The following is a 21,676-nucleotide window of genomic DNA, read 5'->3' on the forward strand; positions in this document are numbered from 1 at the left end:
TGTCACGTGATTGGAAATTAATAGACCATGCTCAGTATTTTGATTGGGAGATCAGTTTGCCCTTGGATGCAAATGCCGTGACGTGACGTCTGGGTGGGTTTATCTATAAATAAACAGGTGAACGAAGGTTCGTTATCAGCCGCAAGGTTCAGTGGTTTACAAACAAACTTTGATCTCTATATACTCTCTTACCACAAGGTACCACGAGAACCACCAACACAATGGGTGCATTCGTTTAGCTTCCCTGTAGGTCGACCCCGATGTGGCGTACTTATTTATTTTTCCAGGACGAACGTGGGCACACAATTATTACCCCCACGTTCGTCCTGGAAAATTCGCCTATTTTGTTTTCCAGTACGAACGTGTGCAAATGTTTACCCACGCTCCACCTGGAAAAAAACCCAGAAGCATCATCACGTGGGCCTTCTCGTCGTGACGTCAGTGCACCTCGGGTCAGCCCCAAGTGACCCTATCCACAAGTGGGGCCCTAGGGGCTGGCCCGAGGTACACTGGAGTGTGCCCACGTTCGTCCTGGAAAAAAACAAATACGCTAAATCGGGGTCGACCCAGGGAAGCTAATCGAATGCACCCATTGTCAATGCGTCCAAATGAGTCAATTCACCTCATTCCAATTCAATCAACATGTATTTCCATAGTATTGGTAAAATAAAGGAGAATAGTAAACAAGTTAAGTACAATCATTTAAGTCAAAGATAGTCAAGGATGGGTCAAAGTAAACAAGTTAAGTACAATCATTTAAGTCAAATATAGTCAAGGATGGGTCAAGAAAATATTGAAATGAAAAATTATTATGTAATGGATACGCAAACCATTATAAGGGCTTGTTTTGATGCCTGACAAAAAAAAGGGGACCGGAATAAATGACAGCACAAACAAAAGCAACATACAGAAGAAAAAAATATCAACAGCAACACTCTTAGGGTAACTCTTTTGTTTGCAAGTGATTTGGGGTTGAACAAAGAAAAATCTACCGGAGTGGGACTCGATCCACCAAAGCGAAAGTAGTAGTCGCGGCCGATGTTCTACCTTTCACACTGAGTTAGTAAGCAGGACAGTTCTTTTCGCACAAGAACCGAGAAGATTCCCAAATTCCGAACACTACTCGGCGGTAGTAGAGTAAAAAGCAAGCCAAATTCCGAACACTACTCGGCGGTAGTAGAGTAAAAAGCAAGCCAAGTTCTTAAAAATAACAAAATTACCTGGCAAGTACATATCCACATGGTGTTACCGCAAACCAAATAAATATGTACACCTAACCACATCATAGGAGAGCCTTGCCAACACGATCATTACAATAATATCGAAGTCTTATAATATAGCGCACGTATCTACCAAACAAGGTACTCAGGGCGCTGAGTATATACAACAAAAAATATATCAGAGAAAGGCATGGCAGGATTTTCTGGGCGTACAAGAGCTATTGTGGGCATTTTAATGATTACGTTGCGGGCTTAGCCCCACAAAATTTTTAAGAAGAAGGGTTTAACAAAACGCATTTTTATCATAGGACAACACCTGAGGGAAAGCCCCCAATTTATCTCTACTAAGCTTGTCTGTTTTTGGTACACAACCTGCCCACCAGATGCCATTACAAATTAGTTCAATAACTGTGGTGAACGTTGTGTAACTAACTTTCGTTCTATTTCTGATCCTCTTATTTTTTAGTCCAGCTTCAAGCACCAAAAACTCAACACAATGAATGGTCTTTGTCATCTTCTCGCCGCGTCTGCGGTCCTATGCTTGCTCCTTGCACTGGCATCAGGGTACCCTCTCCAACAGGCCGCTAATACGGACGGCCTGACAGAAGAAGTTATGGAACGCCGGTCGGGCAATAATGCACAACATCTGAGTTTTGACGATCTCTTAACCATCTTAGACCGCTACGCAGACGACAGACAGAGTAAGTCTTTTAAACAGTTTTGATTTTTTTAACCGTTTAGGGTTTTGGGTATATTGTGTACGACAAAGGTAATGGTGTAAGAAAGATTCCCTTATATGCTGAGGTGCTGTAGTTTTTCGTGAGTTTAGTAACTCAATGTCATGTCAATAATTTTCGTTTTAATATTATGTTGGTTTTTTTCCTTCTTTTTTTTTACCAATCCTTTATAAAAGTCTTTAAGAAATTTCATATTAATTGTAAACGATTTGGGAAAACATACATGGTATGCGTGTAGTAATGGTGTGGACTTACAGGGTTATTACTAGGACTTTTACACAAAGTAAAAGGGACCTCGCAAGGGATTTTGTTGTCCAACCAGGACCCCGCAAGGGAATTCGTTGATAAAGTGAACAATTTCACAATAATAGCATGCAGGACCCAACGAACCGAACCAGTAAGGTTGTATGAGCTAGGAAGGAAATGGATACCCGCATAAAGCCGGTTCACTTTATGGTGTGAATTTACGAATCAGGACTTGCAATCACAAGGTTGTGGGTTCGAATCCCCCAGCTAACCGCTGATTTCACAATGACTAGAATAAGTATTGTCGTCTACCTACTGAATCACAATTTCTTGATATGTGTCATTCATAATCATAGACGTTAAACCAATGTTTGTGAGAGAGAATGGCTGTTGCCACCTTGGTGTTTTTTTTCTCCCTTTGTCGGAGTTTGTCGAGTTCCCTTGATGGGAAGATCATTCAAACAAACAAACAAACAAACAAACAAACAAACAAACAAACAAACAAACAAACAAACAAACAAACAAACAAACAAACAAACAAACAAACAAACAAACAAACAAACAAACAAACAAACAAACAAACAAATGCAACACTAAGTTTGACGTCACATAATTGTTCGCAACGAACAATTCGCATCAGTTGACTTGTGCTTTACTTCTGCAAAATAAATCGCAAAAATAACAGAGCAGGAATTATTTGAACCGGGTTAACCTGGTTTTTTCTCCGTTCACTAAAATGAGCATTGCAGAGATGTTGGTTTGCTAACAAAACAGGGGCTTGCAGTGTAAGGTTTTGATGTAATCCATCATTTACATGACAAACACGTAGAAATTTGAGATCGATCGGCCATTCGGGTCACGAGAAAATAGTGAGAAACTGGTTACACATTTTTCATGACATCGACTAAAAATTAAAAATAATACGCACACTATAAGCAATAAACTAAAAAACGGGAAATTAATTTTAATATATAACTCGTCAAATAAACTTGATAAGAAATGGATAACACTAACTATGATGACATTTCAGACAGAAATGTTTCAAATGATTTTTTTTTCTACTATCGTCATCATTAAACCGTGTAAGTTTTGTGTAAATCTGTGATCTTAGACGACTATGTAAAACATGCATTACCTAATGTTACCACTCAAACAACACGAATTTGCATACATTACGTACACTCCCCAAGTCTAGCGTATAACCAAAGATGACCCATTTCAAAATGCGTCTTAATAAATGTGTAACAATAACACATTCTAGTAGCGTAGGACGAAGCATTTAAAGTTAAGGTTTCTTAAAGTGTTCCCATCGCAACGGCATAATAATCTATTTAAAAAAAAAAGACAATTGCAGGATTAAACGTTTGACATTGACTTTGGCAAATGTACTTGAAAGCGTGGTTCCTTGTAAAATCATTACTCTACTTTAAAATTCACTTAATGGAGGTCATCTTGTGTTTGCTTTCTAAGAGTTTCGACAAATTATGCAATATTCTAGTCTTATTGTTATCATTATTGTTATTAATGGTTTATTAAATAACACCATTTCCAAGGCAACTGAATCTAAAATTTATGGCAACGTTGACCTTATTTGATTTACCAAAATACAGTTTCCCTTGCGGCTTATTACTTGAATTACAATGTTGTGTAGGGACAAGGAAAACTGCACATAATGTAACATTGTCATCAGCAACCGAAAACAAACATTGGTTACTCGCAACGCAATGCCTTTAGCAAGCATATTAAGATAGGCAAACTTTTAATTGAACTTGAAGAACAAAGCATGAATATTTAGGTTGTGCACTGGTAAAAAAAGTTGTTTCTTACAAGATCAGAAAACAAGTCAATATAACTATAATTTAGTACAAAGTATACAGTGCTAACACAAATCGATGTTTATGTGTAAGAAGCAAAATTAACAATAATTCATGAAACCGTTTTAGATGAATTTTCCTGACGATGCATGAAAAAAGTGGGGGGGGGGGGCATCCAGTAAGCTTGGACACCAAACAAATAACAAACATTTGTAAGTCTCGGTTGCGGAGGTTGCGAGTTCAACCGATCGAGTGGGCGTTACGTAGGCCCACATTGCTTTCATTAGTTGTTACTTTGTGTTGAAAATACCTTGATTAAAAAAAAATAAAATAAAAAAATAAAAAAATAAAAAAATATGCCAACTGATATGGGACAACAGCAAATTTGTTCCTTCTTTGAATTGATTTATTTTATTTTATTTTGTTATATTTTATTTTGTTTTATTTTTTTAGAGAGAAGGGGATAATAAAAAGAGATTGCGCGCCCATACATTTGAGGAATGAACTTGGATGTATAAAATTACACAATAGTTTTTTTTACCTAGCTTTGATTCGCCATCAAAATGTTTTCATTCCACACCAAGGAAGTCGGAAGCATGCCAGTCTTCATCATAATTGAGCTTTTCAATGCTCTCCATCCGGTTATTTGATTAAAAAATCGTGCTGTGAAACTGCTCACCATTCATCAGAAAACAAACGACGATAAAAAAGGGGAAGATTTTATTGAATAGGCAGCGCCCACAACTCCACAATAAACCTCTTTCACTGCGATTCCGCCGACTGGTTCGGATCGATAACTAAAGAAGTCATATTGGTTGTCAAATGCGGCTTTTATCTAAGACACGGGGGCAGGGTTGGGTTACACTTGCACGCGTCTCAAGTAGATACAACAACATTTTGTTAGACAATGTGATACATGAAAAACATGTATCAAATTGTCTTAACGAATGTTATTGCTGCAAAGGTTTATAAAGAAAATTCAGAGATATCAATGTATTTGTATATTTTTATTTCACAAGAGCGGTATGCCTCCATATTGCACAATCATGACGTCATTGACCGCCATTTTGATTATAAACAAGAGTAAAATGCACGCGTGCACGCGCTGTGCCAACTCTCAGCCAATGAAAGCCCACCTTTCACGCATGCAAGTTTCATCAAAGATGGCGTTCAATGACGTCATGTGCAGTCCATAGATTATAAGATGACTCCAGAGATGGATTGCACATTCGTGACGTCGTTGACCACCATCTTTCGCACGACTCTACGACAATGGGAACATTTCATCAAGAACATTTTCTCACTGGTTTCAACCGGCTCCCAGCACATGCCTACGTCAAGATCATTGAGTTGTTTATGGAAGTTCAGAGCTTTTTTTTTTTTTTTTTTTTTTTTTCGTTTATACTCTCATCTACAACGTGTAACAAAGAACCGTGACTGTCATTTGCTTCTCACTTGGTGTATCTCAACTTACGCACAACATAACAAACTTGTGAAAATTTAAGTTAAATTGGACGTCAAAGTTGCGAGATAATAATGAAAGAAAAAAACACTCTTGTCACACGAAGTTGTGCGCTTTCAGATGCTTGATTTCGATACCTCATAATTCTAAATCTGAGGTCTCGAAATCAAATTCGTGGAAAATTACTTTCTTTCTCGAAAACTATGTTACTTCAGAGGGAGCCGTTTCTCACAATGTATTATACTATCAACAGCTCCCCATTACTTGTTAGCAAGTAAGGTTTTATGCTAATCATTATTTTGAGTAATTACCAATAGTGTCAACTGCCTTTAACTTAAAAACAACCTGTGGTCGGTTCTGAGGTATAATCCGTAATAATAATAAAAAAATCTTGGTGGTGTTTTCTAAAAGTATTTTGTGTAGGAGTAACTCGACGTTTCGATTATTTTGCCGACTGTTGTCTTCAAGGAAAACCATATTTAGTGGCTTATTTTGGTGGCTAGCCTTATTTTGTGTACGTCAATTTGAGTCAACAGTAAGATCGTGTGTGGGACTCGGAATAGTTGTTACCTTGAAAATGCTGGTGGATTCAAAATTATTAGGAAATGTATACATCGATGAGCTTTCAATCGTTTCTGTCACGATTTATTGCAATATAAACATCATGTTTCTTGATATATTCTTGCTATAATGTAGATCCATTATGATTTTTTATTTATTATTGCAATATATATCCATTATGTTTCATGATATATTGCAGTAAAAACATTGAGTTTCTTGATAGTAATAGTACGCTAACAATAAAAGTACAAACAAACCAGCCGCCTTCAATATTTCTGCCGAAATGTTTATAACTAAGTGTTCAACAATCATAAACCATAATATCCCTCCGTGTAGTTTATTATGCATCCATGTTATTCTCAATCAATTAGCAGGCGACACGGCAGGTGTAAAATCAGCCATTTGTTTGGATGCGCTTTTTACCGAAAAAGTCTGAGTTACTCCCTCCCAGGGAGTTGTTTGACATTTTCATTAGTGTATCGAACTAGGCTGATTATGATAATTTACATTCGACACGATCTTTTATTTTAAATGGGTTTACAATCTCTGGAGAGCAAATTGATCCCACAGTGACCCGATGATTAGTGTTATCATCACTTCTCCTCTCCTCGCGATATAAGATTGCGCTTCTGTTTACGCAACGTCCAGTAAATACAAGCTACATCTTCTGACTTCTCGGAGTCAAGGTCTTAAGTCTGTTACGGGGATAAGAAAGACCTTGGTCTAGTTTGCTTAGTTCTTAATTGAATCAGCTTGCCGTTACGAGATTTCAAATTCATACGATTTCCTTATCTCATCGGGCTTAGCAAGCTTCACTGGTTGGAGAGGAATAGTGCAATTTACATGATTGAAAAAATATATATATTAAACAAATCGATGTGATCAGTGATATTGAGTTATACTTTTCCAAAGTGTTTTTTTTTTTTTTTTTTTTTTTTGGTAGAGCGTTGCCTGCTGTACGCTATATCAATTGCTCAATACGCTTGTTATACTAAAGACAGTAAAGGTTAGATCGATATTGGACTTTGGACATTCTTATAGGTTTGTACAGCGAACGTTTTTCTTTGCTATTCTGATATTGGACATTTTGGACATTCGCTTCGGTTTGTACTGCGAAAGTTGATTTTGCTTTGTAGGGTTAACAAGAGAGAAATAATAAAAAATAATAAAAACATGTTGTTATTGGACATTGGACATGGTTTATACAGCGAATGTCCACATTGCCATTCAACATTTGATATCCCTATATGGGTTTGTACAGCGAATGTGTGTTTACTTTGATTTTTGTTTTTATTTTATTTGTGGGGGTACTAAGACATTTAATATTCACATAGATTTGTACAACGAATGTTGACTTTGCTATTTTGATACATTTCACAAATTAGCGTTCAGAGAATGTTACTTTGCATTTCGATATTGGACATTGGACATTCAGATAGGTTTGTACAGCGAATGTCTTCTTTACTTTTTGACATTGTACATTCGTATAGGTTTGGACAGCGAATGTTTACTTTGCTATTTTATATTGGACATTGGATATTCGCATATATGTTTGTACAGGGAATGCTGAGCTTTCTACTTCGATATTGGACATTGGCAATAGTACAGCGAATATTACTTTGCATTTCGATATTGGACATTGGACATTCGTACAGGTTTGAACAGCAATTGTTTACTTTGCTATTTTATATTGGACACTGGATATTCGTATGGGTTTGAACAGCGATTGTTTACTTTGCTATTTTGATACTTGGACGTTGGATATTCACAACGGTTTCACCGGCGAATGATTACTTTCATTTTGAAATTTAACATTCACAAATGTTTTTTTTTTCAGCGAATTGTTACTTTGATATTTCGATATTGGACATTGGGCATTCAAATCTTACTGCGAATATCTACCTAGGTTTTCCTATTTCAATATTGTACATTGAGTATTCGCTGTACAAACCTAAGTAACTCTCATTCAAACCAACTGTAATGCTATTTAACTGTCAAGGTTCCTGTCAAACAATTTATGCACAACAATTACCCTGGGTCTTCTCTCACATTTTCAACCCATTTAAATGTTTGCTTTTCTCGTTCTTGTCAAGGCCATGGTTACATCGTATACAAAACGTCCCTCATTTTTGTTTTCTTTCTTTTTCAAAATCATTTATTCATAAAACTTGCCCTACATGTCTACTTCCTCAAGGTTTTATTGTTCACCCGTTAACGCGCATTCATTTTAATCCAATTACATTTTATACTTTCAGACTCTTCTTCTGCATTTTCGACATCGTGTAATATTTTATGACATCAAATTTTACATCCGTAAATTTCGTGGTTTCAGAAGGAACCGACCTAATAACATAAAAGGCATGGCTTCATACGTTATTTCTTAAGGGCAAATCTAGTTATGTCTTTGCTGAAAGTCTAACACACCCATGAACTGAAAGTATATTTTAGCCAAAAGCGGGAAAATTTCGGTCAATTTGAACGCCCAACCTACACAAAAGTACATTCGCGAACAATATCTCGAATATGTATACGCCTACGGTTATCATAAATTTGTACGACCTTTTTTTTTAGCTCTTAACAAAAAAAGTGTTGTATTCATTTTACAGTCCACTGTAAAATTTATTTTGCCGCAATGGAAAACTTTCGTCTGGAGTAAGACGATGGTACACAACCACGATAGGAAACACCTTGTCTTTATTGGAAATTAAATTGTGCGTTTTTATTCATAGACAAGTGAGGTGGAAATTGTTGAAATGAAGTAATTTTATGGCTACGGAAGGAGTTCCACTAACTTATGAATCTTGAAAAGGTGAATGTAGATAAAGAAGAAGATGAACAAAAAAATGGAAGTCATCATGCTAAAATCATGCACCTGAAGACCCTAAATCCAACGATCCAAGTCAATCCTTGATTACAATTACCGCATAATATCGCGGGATTTCAAAGAAATATCATATTTCCTGATTAAGTCTTCCACTATTCCTGCCTTGCTGGGCATGGTCATAAATTAACCACTATGACAATAGCTCGTGGCAGTTTTCAGATTTGGATATTATGGAAATAGCATATACGACCATGGCCTATGAATTTGGGAGTGTGAATGAGTCCTTTTAGAACACAGTGGTGTTGGGTTACATTGGATTCGACTCATAGTACACGTGTTTGTACTCTGCTTGAACTCCTGTAAGCGAAACCACACTTATAGATACTTTAGATTTGATTGGTGGAACAGAAGTCACGTGTCATACTTCATTTAAGCTTTGTACACTCTAACTAAAAAAGTAGAATCCAACATTTTGGAACAGCTCGGTGAGTGACCACACTTTGAAAGAGTTGGATCCAGCGTTCTGTTTATTAATTCTAGCATTTTAAACTTTTGATCCAACGCAAAAGGGTTAATTCTACAATTGAAGTGTTAAATCAACACTTCTCAACAAAATTCATTGAAATTGTTGGATCAGCTTTTAAAACATTATAGTGGCACTTAAACTGCTGACTGAATACTTTAAAATGCTGGATTTAACATATAACATGCTTGATCCAACACTTTCAAAGTGTAGTCACTCACCGAACTCATGCAAGTGTTGGATTCAACTCTTTAGTTTTTAGAGTGAATAAGTTATACTAAACCAACTATACACTGTATATAACATTAGTTATACGTCGTACAGATATCGACTGTAATGTGAATCAAGGTAAACAACACTGCAATATTTGTTTTTATATAAAGAGCACACAAACTAAAATCGATTATCGTCTCTGTCGATATTGGTGATAACTAATAGTATTGGAAAGGTTCATGTAACGAAACCTAGATCAAGTTAGTAGGATTAAGTATGATTTGAAACTTTGCATGGTAGAAATAAGATATAGAAAGGTTTGCGGTAACATCATGTAATGACTATATCTCTAAATGAGTTGGGGTGGTTCTGAAAAGAACCATTTTTACTTCAAGTTCGGGTGGCGACTAGACCGACTAGAGTAACCAGAAACCATTGAGCACAGGGAGCTTGACTTTATCGAACCATGCACTGGAGCATGGTTGATACGGTCATGAATGCTTTTCGTCTCAGGAGACGAAAATTAGTTAAGCATTTACAATGTTTTTTCCGCGACTCTCCTGAAACCATTGCTTTGTTATTTCCATTTTCTTCCTCCAAAACTTGACGACTAATGAAGCTGAAACTTCTACAGGACAAAACATCTAACTACTTCATTCACAGTGATTGTAGGGATTCATGTCATGACCAAAAACACGATCTACAAAAGGTATCAAAACCCTTTCAGGGGTTGATACTTTTTATTTCAAATATCGAATAACAAAACACAATGGCAAAGGACCGAAATGATGATTTTGCAACCGCTCATGAGTCGGAAGAGCGCCTGGATATTAATTTAATATATTTGGTCTTGCTAACTTCTCATTCTTTGTTGTATAACAAGTTTAAATTGTGCTATTGCTGTAACCCGTTGGGTATGGGGTTTGTTCCGTTTTGTTGTTGTTGTTGTTGTTGTTGTTGTTGTTGTTGTTGTTGTTGTTGTTGTTGTTGTTGTTGTTGTTGTTATTGTTGTTGTCGCTGTTGTTGCTGTTTGTTTTGCGGGGTTAGTTCAATACAAAAAAAATTAATCCAGAGATCACAAATATATATGCACATGTATATATAATAATATCAAATTAAATCGTCTTCTATCACAGTTCACGGTGTTCGATACATTTCTGTAGAGTTATAATACAATAAATTCAGAATAATAGCTAATCAAACTTTGGCATATCTCTCTTCTTAACAGACTGTTTTGACTATTAGGTTAAGATGCTATACTTGTACTCTCTTAATGTAAAAGAGTGAAAAAAGCACTCTTTGAACAGCCATGTGAGGGAAAACTTTTTTTGAGTGGTCTTCCACTTTTTTTTGATTGAAGTTTGCATCGTTTTGAGTGATTTTTCACTCTGTTCTGGAGTGAAACACCTCTTACTGAAGAAAGTGCAATAACAGCCACTCTTTAAAGAGCTATTTAAGGGACAAATCGGAAGTAAAGAGTGGTGTTTTTCACCATTTTACATTGAGATAATATTTTATTTTTGTCATTCTGCTGGTGAGTGCCTTATGGTTCAAAACAATCTGTCTAGATAGAGAGATACCAAAGTTTGATTAGCTCTTATTATGACTGTAGTGTATATATAAATAAAAGCATATCTCATAAACTGACTGTCCAACGTGTACGGGACGGTATGCAACAATATGAGTACAGCTACCACAACACGTCGGCCAGTCTCAAAAGTGACATTACAAAAAAAAAAATGTAAAGAGAAGTTCCCGCCAATCTCACGTCCTTAACTTCCCGCCACACCTGGGCAGCTGAATCACACCTTACGTCGGGGAATGATTAGTAGTTACGTGCCTATAAATTGTGCTGATACACCATCGGTGTTATTGCACTTTAACGTATCCGGTACACCTTTCTGGGAATATTGCGATCATAATTTTACCGGTGCGTTTGGGTTCTGATAACGGAATGGGACAGCTCTTGTGTGACGTCTGCTAATTTCCACCGATGGTTATCGCCATCGACGCTTGTTAACGACTATGACTTATGTGTACACTAAATGAGACATTGAAGGGTGGGAAAAGCAACGCTCAGCTTAAAAAAAAAACTCATTAACTTTAGTTTTCACATGACTATAATAGCAAGAGGTGTTTCTGCACGTGTTGCGTTAAAACAAGGTTTTGACGAACATACAATGCGGGTGATTTTTGGGTAGGAACTGTACTTGATTATTAATATTATTTTATTTTATTTCATTTCCAACTTTTTTTCTTTCTTTTTTTTCACAATTGTTGTTGTTATTATTATTATTATTATTTATTACATGTGCAACATTTCAAATGAAAAGAGGGTTTAATAGTAAGATAATATGTTTAAATCCTTTTATTTTGTACAAAATGTTAGTTATTGCATGGAGAAAGGCTTCCTCCATGATTATTGTACCTGGGGTGGATTTCACAAAGAGTTAGGACTAGTTACTCGTCCTAACTTAGGACTATCCATGTAATGTGTATATCTCCTAGGACTAGTCCTAAGTTAGGACTAGTCCTTACTCTTTGTGAAATCGACCCCTGGAGGCGGATCAACCACACACTGTATCTACGTTGTCTCGGCGGAGTGATACCACTGACACGCGTGTATGCCATCTATAATCCTGCTTTTATTAACTTCTGTCAGAAAATGTTTTCAGGATTTGCCACTGTCTATCTCGCTTAAGATTGTTCAAGACTCTACACATTATCTTTCATTCTTCGTCTGTCTACCTAACAGATTATTCATCGCATTATTGTGATATTTATAGCCTTTTGAAATTACTTGATCACTTCCTTTTTTTAATCCACACGTGTACATGAAGTTGAGGTAATATTACAGACGCTGAATGTGGCACATCTGTTCATATCTACCGGCCAACGCGATTACACAAAGCTGTCGTGTACAGCGCATTGCACGGTAAAGGGTCTGTGTTATAACATTTGGAAATGACTCTGAACACTGACGTCATTAAAAACGTACCTGGTATTGCGTAAAACGGCTTTGGATGTATGATGCATTTTGAGAGATTCACTTCAAACTACTACGGACAAGTATCACATTTTATCCCCACAATTTGAATACTAGACGTACGTTTTTATATAAAAGGCTCAATGATTATTCAAAATGCATCTGGGCTGGGGCCCTTTTAGGTATCCGGAAGCACACAATTGTCTACAACAAGGTTTTTTTTTTTTTTTTCTTTACTCTCTTGCAACTTCGTTGACCAATGAGACAAAATGTTCACAGATTTGCAAATTTGTTATGTTGTGCACATTTTTGGATACACCAATAGTTAGAATACTGGTCTTAGACTTGCTAAATAAGTCGTTTTGAGATATGGCGGACACAATGCTACCCAAACCAAAACAGTGCACTCCTACCACATACCTCAAAAAGGCTTCTGCCTTTAAATTGAACAACATCCTTGCCGACGGTTTTTCAAAATCCACAATTCCTCCACATGTCTTCCAACCACTTCATTACTCACATTTCAACACATTATTACAACATCGAATAATTTCCGGGGCCTTAAGCACCACTGGATCCAATGCAATGATGATTAAACTAATTCAACTGTGGGCAGGCCTACTTTCCTATACCTAGATGCATTTTAAAAGATCGACTAGATAAGCTTTCAATTTGTTAGGTTGTGTGTGTTTTTTTACAAAATTGAGGAAGAACATTGCAGGTGTCTTTTTACAGTCCAATTTGTCATGTTTCGGGGGACATGTAAAACTCTCTCGTATAGATCCACAACAGACCACATTTATATCCACCCCGTTTATTTTTTTCGAAAGCACTCCAGTCGAACTTAATACCTCTGTAGAAGATTGATTCTTTATGTAAGTTTGGATTCCGATGGTGTGTTTTTAAAGGCACTGTTCTATTGTTAATTACTCAACATAAATGTTAGCAATGAGGAGCTTTTGGTAGTATAACACATAGGGAGAGAAACTGCTCCCTCTGAAGTAACGTAGTTTATGATAGAAGAGATAATTTCTCACTCAAATAAAGAAATACTTCAGCTGAAGCCTTTTATCATGCATCTGAAAGCACTCAAAGTAATGCAACTTTGGTGTTTTTTTTTATTCTGTCATTATTCTCTTGCAACTTTCCATTACCAATTGGGCCCAAATTTCCCCATGTCTGATATTGTATGTACATGTTGAGCGACACCAAGTGAGAATACTGGTCTTTGACAATATAACCAAACGTGTCCAGTGCCTTCAAGACTTGTTCGTAAGACTTCATGTTTTTAACGACAGATGACGAGCTTTGAAAAGCCAAACATACCGCTCGCTCAAAACAACATGGATTAACTGTCTAGTGCACTTGAGAAGGGGCGGGAAAAAACTCGCGCGCAAATATTACGTCAATACAACCACGTACGCCCTGTCACCATGTCATCATTCGCTAACAGGTTGTTTTCTACTTCATACTTTAACCCATTCCCTGAGTCATTAGTAACGCAAGCTTGCGTCTTGCCGCAGAGCTAACCCAACTAGCCCTTTTGCAAACTAGAAGCGCAAAAAGGGAACGGGGGAAAAACAAGTGCGACCTGGGGAGTTTTAAAAGGCGAGAAAGCTCAGTAGACCCAACTGATGTCTCGTAGTAGCGTGTGGCGTTTATGTCTACGCAATCGATAAACATAAACTGTTGTCGATTCTTGTTCTAAGATATAGCCATTGGGCATTCTTTAGACGGCACGCTTCATTTCGTCAGGCCATTCTTACTTTCTCGCAGTTTTTTTTTCCCGGTCTTGACGCGCAACCGTTTAGAGACTTTAAAGGCAGTGGACACTATTGGTAATTACTCAAAATATTTATGAGCATAACACCTTACTTGGTAACGAGAAATGGGGAGAGGTTGGTAGTATAAAACATTGTGACAAACGGCTCCCTCTGAAGTGGAGCAGTTTTCGAGAAAGAAGTTATTTTCCACGAATTTGATTTCGAGACTTCAGGCTTAGAATTTTAGGTCTCGAAATCAAGCATCAGTCTGAACGCACGTAACCTCGTGTATGTGACAAGGGTTTTTTCTTTCATTATTTCTTTCAACCCTTGATGAGAACTAAATAAAATTAATTTGCGGTTTGGAGTTTTTGCTTGAACGTTTTTTTTTTCATTTCTTTCTTAATCGATGTCATGAAAAATGTGTACTCGGTTTTAAACTTCTTTTTTGTGTGTGACCTAGATGGTCGATCGGGTTCAAATTTCGACATGTTTGTCATAAGTATAATATGATGGATTACATAAAGTGCTCACAATGTCGGTAACTGCGTTGTTAGCAAAAACCAATTATTCAATGTTCCTTTAACTGCGAACATACAACGCCACTGGGCACAATGCAACGCTCAATATCTAAAGGTTCGGACGTCGATTGTCTGCCTGCCTTTTAGGCCAAGCCGTGCAATCCAATGTCCCCGGAATAAACCTCCAAAATGAAAAACATATTGAACGACAGTTTCTGTATAAATATTATTTCATCGCGTGTAAACGATGTTGTGGAGCAATTAGGGCTAGCTAATGTAAGCTAGGAATCACATACTAAATTAGCAAATGCTTTTTATTAAATTGGTTCTCTACGCTATGTCAGTAGTCAATTCAGGAATAATGTGTATATTACTCGATTAGTGAATGAAGCCCATCACAACTTGATCTGCGTCAACGAGAATGATTTATAGACAAGTTTTATTTTGCATTATCGCGCAAACGCGTATACACGAATGATTTTGTTATCTTGCATTTCGTAATCTAATCAACAAAAATACTATGCCCACCATCAATCATAATTTGAACACAGTGGAAAATGCATAATTCCCTTGGTCTTGTCAAACAGTGATTCACTTAGGGGAAAAAATCGACCAATGCGTGGTGAGAACGTGGAGCTGGGACCCTTCCTCTTAATAAAATGCAATTGACCCCATTGCTCCATGTGCATCTTGATAATGGAATAATTAGAACGGTAACGGTACATTTAATTGAAGCACAGTGGAAACCTCATGTGTTGTGTTGTTGTTATTCTTGATGATGTTGTTGCCGCCATTGCTGTTGACGTTGATATTGTTGCTGCAATTGTTGATGTTGTTGTTGTTGTTACTGTTGTTTGTTGTTTTTGTGTTGTTTACATATATTTGAGTTAGCTTCCCTGCCTGTTCAAGTTTACCGAGCAATTTTTATTCGAGTTTGTCCCTCTGTCAACTTACCTTCTGAAACAGCTCCCTTATTGAATGTAACGTAGTTTTTTGAGAAAGCTGTTTTTTCTCACTCAATATTAAAGAACTTCAGGCCTGAAGCCTTTTATCTGAAAGCAAACACATTGTTCAACGAGGATGTTCTTCTATCACTATTTACTTGCAAGTTTGATGACCAATTGAGCCCCAATGTTCACAGGTTTGTTATTTTCTGCATATGTTGAGATACACCAAGTGAGAATACTGGTCTTTGACAATTACCAAATGTGTCTAGCGCCTAAGGACTCAAAGCTCAGTGGGAACATAACTCGCTGCTTATATAAGAGGACATGACATCTAATCGTCCTTGCGGAGCTTCCGCTTTTGTAAAAGCCTCTTATAGCCAGACCATTTAACGGCAGTGGAAACTATTGGTTATTACTCAAAATTAGCATAAAACTTGCTTGGGAAAAGTTGATTGTTACATTGTGAGAAACGGCGTCCTCTGAAGTAACGTAGTTTTCGAGAAAGAAGCAATTTTCTACGAATTTGATTTCCAGACCTCAGATTTAGAATTTGAGGTATCAAAATCAAGCATCTGAAAACTCAAAATTTCTTGTGACAAGGGTGGTTTTTTTTCTTTCATTTTTATCTCGCAACTTTGACAACCGATCGAGCTCAGATGTTCACAGGTCTGTTATGGTATGCATATAATATTGAGATACAGCAAGTGAGAAGGTTAGTCTCTGACAAATACCTAATGTGTCTAGTGTCTTTAATTCACAGTGACTATTTCTTCATCCGTTTCTTTTAAGGGTTCCAGCTGAGCTTGTTGCGCACTTTTATTAATTTTCAAGGAGAAAAACATTTCCAAAAGATTCAATCAAAACGTTTACTCTCTAGAATTGAAATAGAAAACACGCCCCAATGCTCTAGACACCATTATTCAATCAAAATAACTCCCCGTCGACAAAATTCAAAGTAAACATTGTCTTTCTCGTCCTTATAAGCTGCGAAATGGCCCGAGGTTACAAGTTATAAAGCTGGGATGAGGTGGATTACATGCAACTGCCATAGGGTGAATGTATGTGTGTCGGGGTGGGAGGATTTTTTTAAAAGCTCATCTTATCTTGTCGTAGTTAAGCCGATCTTTTTGTGTTCGAGGATTCTTTATCTAAGTTATAGTACTTTAAGGCTGGAAAATTTGAATTGGGGATAACCAACATTAGTTTTGATTATACCCAGTTTACACCGATGCGTGTTAGCACTGTATACTCAGTACTTGCCCGAGCTCTGTGAACCAAACCACATGCATCATACTCGGGTGGGGTTTGACACTTGTTAAAACACTCCTCTAAGAATTACAGAGATCGTGGGTTCGAATCCAACCCGGGTTATATGCATGTAATTTCTTTTCACGGAGTTCGGTAAAGTATTGAGTATACAGTGCTGACACTCATAATGGATGAAACCAAAATTAATATCCTTAGCACTGCTGACTAAATGCCATTGTCACCTGTGATAACTCGGAGTATTATTTCGCGCCAAATCTGAACGATTTTCGCGCCTAATTTAAACAAATTTTCACGGCGTGTTGGCGAATCGCAGATCCCGTCAGAATTGAATCATTTCCCCGCCCGTCCTCTGTAAGGGTTTTCCAGGCCTCTGCTATTATTGTTTAATGCGCCTTTTCAAAAGCAACTCTCGCTTCCTGTCAGATTTATGGGACTTGATAATAAGTTAAACTGACAATGCTCGAGAGAAATCTATTACTTGCTGTGGATTGTACGTTGCACAGTCGGACCCGTGGCCTGATTTCCGCTTAATATAATTTGGTTGGAATGGAGTGATGAGACCGACAAAAGCAATCAGTTTACCACCCTTCAGAAGTAATGAATCGTCCATATACAAAAGTGGTATACTGGGCATTGAAAGGGGCTTTGATCAGCTGGTAAAGTGGAAATATTGTGGTATACTTTAAGGAAGTTTGTGGTGATTCTAAATAGGGGATTTAAACTGGTTGTTTTTCTTTAGGAACGTCCGAAAGTTAATAGATATATCAAATAAACTTTTCGTTTGTGCAGTATTTTTCAAGCAAACAGTTGGAAAGTAAATACAATGTTTAAGCCAACGGCGGTTAGTACGGGGAAAAAATCTGAAAAAAACCTGCCCCCTGCTCAGCTTTTGTTGGTTTAGACTGTGATACCACAACATGAACAAATTATGTTCAGTAAGTCAAGTTGGGTGAAGGTATGAGGCATAGAGAATTTAACTAGACCTACCGTCTAAAAAGAATAAGGAATACAGCACTTATAAAAAAAAAATCAACGGGGAATAAATAAATAAAAGAGATAACAATTTCAAAAAGTCTGAAATACATGACAGCATCGATTTATTAATAGACCAAGAGTAAACCCGACCGTCACCTATATATTATAAGTCGGTTTATTTTATTACTCATTGCTTGTTTGCTCTTTCGACAAAACAAAATCCCATAAGAATAGATTGAATGGTTCGTCTCCCACGGGGTAAAAGCCGAAGGTCCTTAACGTAAACCCACTCTTGTAAAATGATACCTCCGTTCTCAAATGTTTTTCAACAAATACTTTTCAATGGATTCGTTGTCTGTTTCCCACCCGAATATTTTGCGCGCGGAATGCTTGTAGTCAAATTACAGTGCCCACCCCTTGTGAGTACGTATGTTATTGTCCTCATAGTGTATTCAATTAAATAATAACAAAGCGGTGTTTAATATAGCACCTGATTGACCCACGGGTGATGCTACCTTTTCTTCAATTTAAATTTCGTTGCCCACTTCAAAAACAAAATTTGTAAGACGTTAAATGAAGATGCACAATGTGGGTCAGTAACTTGAGTTGAAAGCCCTCAGAGGCATTTGACACCTTTGGTAATTGTCAAGAACCAGTATTCTTACTTGGAGTTTCCAACTTATGCATAATATTACAAATCTGTGAACATTTGGACTCTATTTTGTCGTTAAAGGGAAGGAATACTATTGGTAATTGTCAAAGACCAGTGTTCTCACTTGGTTGTATCCCATCATAACCATAAAATAACATGCCTGTGAAAATTCGGGCTCACTTGGTCATCGAAGTTGCGAGAAAATGATAAAAGAACAATCACTCTTGTTGGACGAAACTGTGTGCTTTCACATAAAATACTTCTAGCTAGAAGTCTTTTGTTATTTTAGTGAGAAATTACCTATTTCTAAAAACTACCTTACTTCAGAGGGAGTCGTTTCCCATAATGTGTTATACTATCAACAGCTCTCCAATGCTTGTTATACCAAGTCAGTTTTTAAGCTAATATTTGTTTTGAGTAATTACCAAACGTGTACCTTCCCTTGAAAGTTGCGAGCGAAAAAAAGAACGACAAAATATATTGCTGCAGAAATGTGTGTGCTTTCAGATCCCTAAAAAGAAATAAAAGACTTCAGGCTTGAAGCCATTATAATATTTGAGTGAGAAATAACCTCTTTCTCAAAAACTATAAGTTACTTCAGAGGGAGCCGTTTCTCACACTGTTGTATACCACCAACAGCTCTCTCCATTGCTCGTTATCAAAGTAAGTTTTTACGGTAACAATTATTTTGAGTATAACTACCAATAGTCCAGAGTGCCTTCAATTCAATTCAATTCAATTCTATTCAATTCAAACTTATATTAATTTCCATACTTCATGAAGAAAGAGTACAAACCATTTCGATGTTGCAAATTGATTCGCGGATTTCTAGCTTTTCGTTGTTACAAATGCACTGAGACGCTTGATGTTTCTGCCAGCTCAATCCACAGAGATGAGTTACACCATTAACCCCTTACGGGACCCTCTTTACACTTCCATCGTGTCTTCAATTCGCAGATACCATGTTCAAGCCCTGCAGGGTTGGCGCGCTGGCGCAGGCAGCTAAGGGATGCTTCACTATAAGTGGTCGCCTCAAGATGCTATACCCGTCTTGCAACACCCTTAAACGCCATGTTTCATTAGTGTTGCAACTTGCTCTTGCGTAAACCTTGCGTTCGTCTTTGATCATCTTTTTTTCAACTAGCGGCGACGGCGGGTTTTCTATTATTTCTTTGTTTCCCCGAACAAATACGGACTGAGGGAAACATCCAGAGGGGATGTGGGGCATAAATGCTGTGTTTCTCCTCTCAGTTAAAGATGATCCCCAGGGAAAGAAAACATGAATGCTGGGCAAGATCATTTGTACAGCTGAACTGGTTCTGTTGAAATCAATTTCAAAGTAAAAATGTGGAATGAAATAAATGGGTTTTGACTGTTATTGAATTTCTATGTTTTTTTTTTCTCACACTGACATAAAGTGGAACATAAAGAACACTGCTTCATCTAGTGATAAAGGCACATGGACACTATTGACATTTTACTCAGAATCAGTCTTAGCAGAACAACTTACTTGGTAACAAACAATGGAAAGCTGTTGATGTCATGAAACAATGTGAGAAACGGCTCCCTCTGATGTTACGTACATTTTGAGAAAGAGGCAATTGCTCACCTAAATAATGAAATGCCTTCAAGCCCGAAGCCTTTTGTTTTTGGATCTTTATGCACACACATTTGTACAACAAGGGTGTTTTTTTCTTGTAACTTCAATGTTCAATACTGAGTCCAAATTTTAAAAGATTTTTTTATGTTATGCATAATGTTGGGAAACACCATGGTAAGTGGAGAATACTGGTCTCTGACAAATTACTTAAGGAGTCCAATGCCTTCAAACGATACATACTATATTTATTCAGTAACTTAAACATCAATTTGTTTAATTCCAGTTGTAAGCCGGTCACTATCTACCACCGTACAAACGGGAAACAATGGTATTAAATCAAATCCAATGCGGTATTGTTAAGGCTGCTGCATTTCAAAGACATTTTTTGTAAAGCGTTTTTAGATTTTCCTTTTGCAATTTACAAGCTACGAGCTTCGACCCGATTCTAGGCGGCCTGTCAAAAAGAATTTGGAATTATCCTTTGTAGCAGGTGACCTACTATGGCGGTATCCAAGAGCATTAATTCAATCAATGCCGCTGACTCTAATGGCGGATTTCACAGGACCGATAAAATGAAATCTCACTGTTGATAAAATAATTTAAATTTCTTTATTTATGTTTTACTCGCTTTCATCAAAGCTCGGTACATGTTGGTGTTATAGTAAAGGCAGTGGACACTATTGGTAATTACTCGAAATAATTATTAGCATAAAACCTCACTTGGTGACGAGTATTATGGAGAGAGGTTGATGGTATAAATTATTGAGAGAAACGGCTCCCTCTGAAGTGACGTAGTTTTCGAGAAAGGAGTTATTTTCCACGTATTTGATCTCAAGTGAAAAAGCCCCGATCGTGATGAAATGAACAAATTTATAATTCTGAAATCGCTGGTACACAAGAAAGAAAAAAAACACAACATAAAGTTAATGAAGTCTCTATGAATCACTTGGGAAATCAAACCCAAGGGTACAACAAAGTAGACGAGGTGTGGCCAGGCTTGGGGTTATTTGACCACGTGCCATGTAATATTTATGCGAGGTGGTGGGGTTTTGAGTCAGCAGTATATGCAGACACACACTCTGTAGTACACTAAGAGTAGTAAAGACCCCGTACAGAATCTCCCACGAGTGAGGGGTGTCAGATTAAAAAAAAGGTGTGTGTGTTTTAGTAGAGGCTACTTACATTCCTATAGGGGAATATGGTTGACCTATTAGGTTTCCGAGAAAATAATAGTTAGGTGTGGGTTGTTTTTTCGTGGGTGATAGATTAGAAGTGATATTGCCTAAGGAGGGCGGAGAGCAGACATTTTATTTGATTGAATGTATGTTTTTTCCTGGAGCAAAAACTATACACACAATGTAGT

The 21,676-nt window shown here is 37.2% G+C and overlaps 1 protein-coding gene across 1 annotated transcript in view; it reads left to right on the forward strand.

Moving 5' to 3' along the window:
• LOC139949615 (uncharacterized) overlaps positions 1–21,676 on the forward strand; it is a 54,900-nt gene that overhangs the window by 24,278 nt on the left and 8,946 nt on the right. Inside the window, exon 2 of the mRNA XM_071948052.1 lies at positions 1,687–1,921. Coding sequence (XP_071804153.1) covers positions 1,717–1,921 — 205 coding nt within the window. The 5' untranslated portion in view covers positions 1,687–1,716. The remainder of the gene's footprint in view (positions 1–1,686; positions 1,922–21,676) is intronic.

The sequence above is a fragment of the Asterias amurensis genome, chromosome 17 (assembly GCF_032118995.1).
Source record: "Asterias amurensis chromosome 17, ASM3211899v1".
NCBI classification, from domain to species: domain Eukaryota; kingdom Metazoa; phylum Echinodermata; class Asteroidea; order Forcipulatida; family Asteriidae; genus Asterias; species Asterias amurensis.